The 1,824-nt window shown below is 44.2% G+C and overlaps 1 protein-coding gene across 2 annotated transcripts in view; it reads right to left on the reverse strand.

The window, feature by feature from the left end:
• hgh1 (HGH1 homolog) overlaps positions 1-1,824 on the reverse strand; it is a 15,517-nt gene that overhangs the window by 2,713 nt on the left and 10,980 nt on the right. For both annotated transcript variants that reach the window (XM_015385036.1, XM_015385035.1), the window contains exons 6-7: positions 815-915; positions 421-519 (exon numbers count right to left, since the gene is read on the reverse strand). In XM_015385036.1, coding sequence (XP_015240522.1) covers positions 421-519; positions 815-915 — 200 coding nt within the window. The remainder of the gene's footprint in view (positions 1-420; positions 520-814; positions 916-1,824) is intronic.

Below are 1,824 nucleotides of genomic sequence, written 5' to 3' on the forward strand. Positions count from 1 at the left end.
ATCATCTTATTTACCTGCTCAAATTAAGGGGAAATATACTTCATTCAAGATATTTTTACTTATTTCTAGATAGTTTGAGCAGTGTATAAACTATCATTTAGTTTTTAGGAGATTGTGGAACATCAGGCATACGCTGGATGTGACCGGGCCTTTATATAAGGTTAAATAAGTTGCCTAACAAGGGACTGATGCTGTGAATCAGAGGACAGAAAGAGTTTAATTTAGATAAACAGGGATGATGTCTTGTCCTTCCTCAACTCAATTTGAAATGAAGCAAATCATATATTTCCTGAGAAATTAGAATCATTTAAAAGATCAGAAACATTTCAAATGAAAAATAACAATAAACATGCTGCTGTTTTTGATCTGATCCACTGATATTGATGAATTTTTTCCCCCTAAGATGCAGCTGCGACTCGCCTTCATTCTCCTCCTCCGTCAGCTCCTCTGGACCGGCCAGCGGCAGCAGCAGGAACGGCAGGATGTCCACAGCGTCGCTCAGCAACCACTCATGGTGAGCTGCAGGTCGGAGCAGAACTCTGAATTATTCTCTAGAGGCTAAAACATCTTCCATCCAGACTCCTTCCTTTAGACACGTTTCAAAGGTCCAGTTTCTAATTTGACAGCAGCTTCTGTCTGATGGATAAAGACGCTGCTGGCAGCACTGATTCTAGGAACGTGTGGAAATGAGGAAAATTATTCCTAAGTGGTTTGGAATTGGATCTGATGCAGTCTTTTAATGGTTTGTCAGGATAAATCGTGGGGATCTGCAGTCACCTCTCTGAGGTAAGCAGGTTTGTGACGTCTGTCTCACCGTGCTCGAAGCAGCAGTTCCGCAGCGTGCCGATGACTCCGCCCCTCCGCACCAACGACCCCTCGTAGTGAGTGAAGGGCAGCAATCTCTGGATCACACACCTGGAACAAAAACAGGAGCTGCATCAGATCGACGGACAGAGCTCTGATGTCGTATCGTTTCAGGGTTCATCTATGCTGTAGGGAAGGAAACAAATTATTAAAAGACATGTTCCTAACATTTTCTCCTGAGTTATGTGCAGATTTGTACTGTGCAGCTGATAATAGGTGCAATAATTTAAAGAAGAAAATCTGGAAAATGTCGTTTAGATGAAGAACTTGGATTCAGTAAGATGAGATCTACAGCAGCAGCCATTGAAAATGGCCGTTCCCAGCCAAATGGCGGCCATCTTCCCTGTAACTCCCAGCAGAATCCCCTCCATATTTTAGAACTAATATTGATGGACCAGCCAAGGACCCATCAAGAAAATTGGGGAAATTTTGAATGGCTGCAACTGTACATGTGACAGAAGCTGGATTTTGATTAATTTTATTATCTCTGCATTCTGGTAAAAGAACAAAACAAACCAAATCCCAATTTGCGTCCGATCCGACAGAAAATCAAGCCTTATGCTGCGCTCACACCGGACGCAGCAGGAGCAGCGAGTTTCCATGCAAAGTCAATGGTTGACGCGCGTCAAGGAACAGCAAAAGGTCCTGCAGCACGTTTTGAGCAGCTGAAGCAGCGCATCGGGAGCGTTTAAGCATCTGACGCACGCAATATGCCGCAAAAGCGCTGCTGCTTGAGATGGAAAAATGTAACTTTTGCTGCTCGACGCGCCGCGTCAACCAATCAGAGAAGCTGATCTGGGAGCTGGCAGGGAGAGAGACACAGCGCTGATGATACAGAGTGCTATGATCACTTCTCTGAAACAGTTTATTAACGCCCAAATTAACTTAAAATACAGAAATCTGCTGGCAGAATATGTTTGCTTTTATTAACCTGCTGCCGCGGTGAACCATGAGGCGGCG

This window comes from Cyprinodon variegatus, unplaced genomic scaffold, assembly GCF_000732505.1.
Source record: "Cyprinodon variegatus isolate N-32 unplaced genomic scaffold, C_variegatus-1.0 Scaffold330, whole genome shotgun sequence".
In the NCBI taxonomy this organism is placed as follows: Eukaryota; Metazoa; Chordata; class Actinopteri; order Cyprinodontiformes; family Cyprinodontidae; genus Cyprinodon; species Cyprinodon variegatus.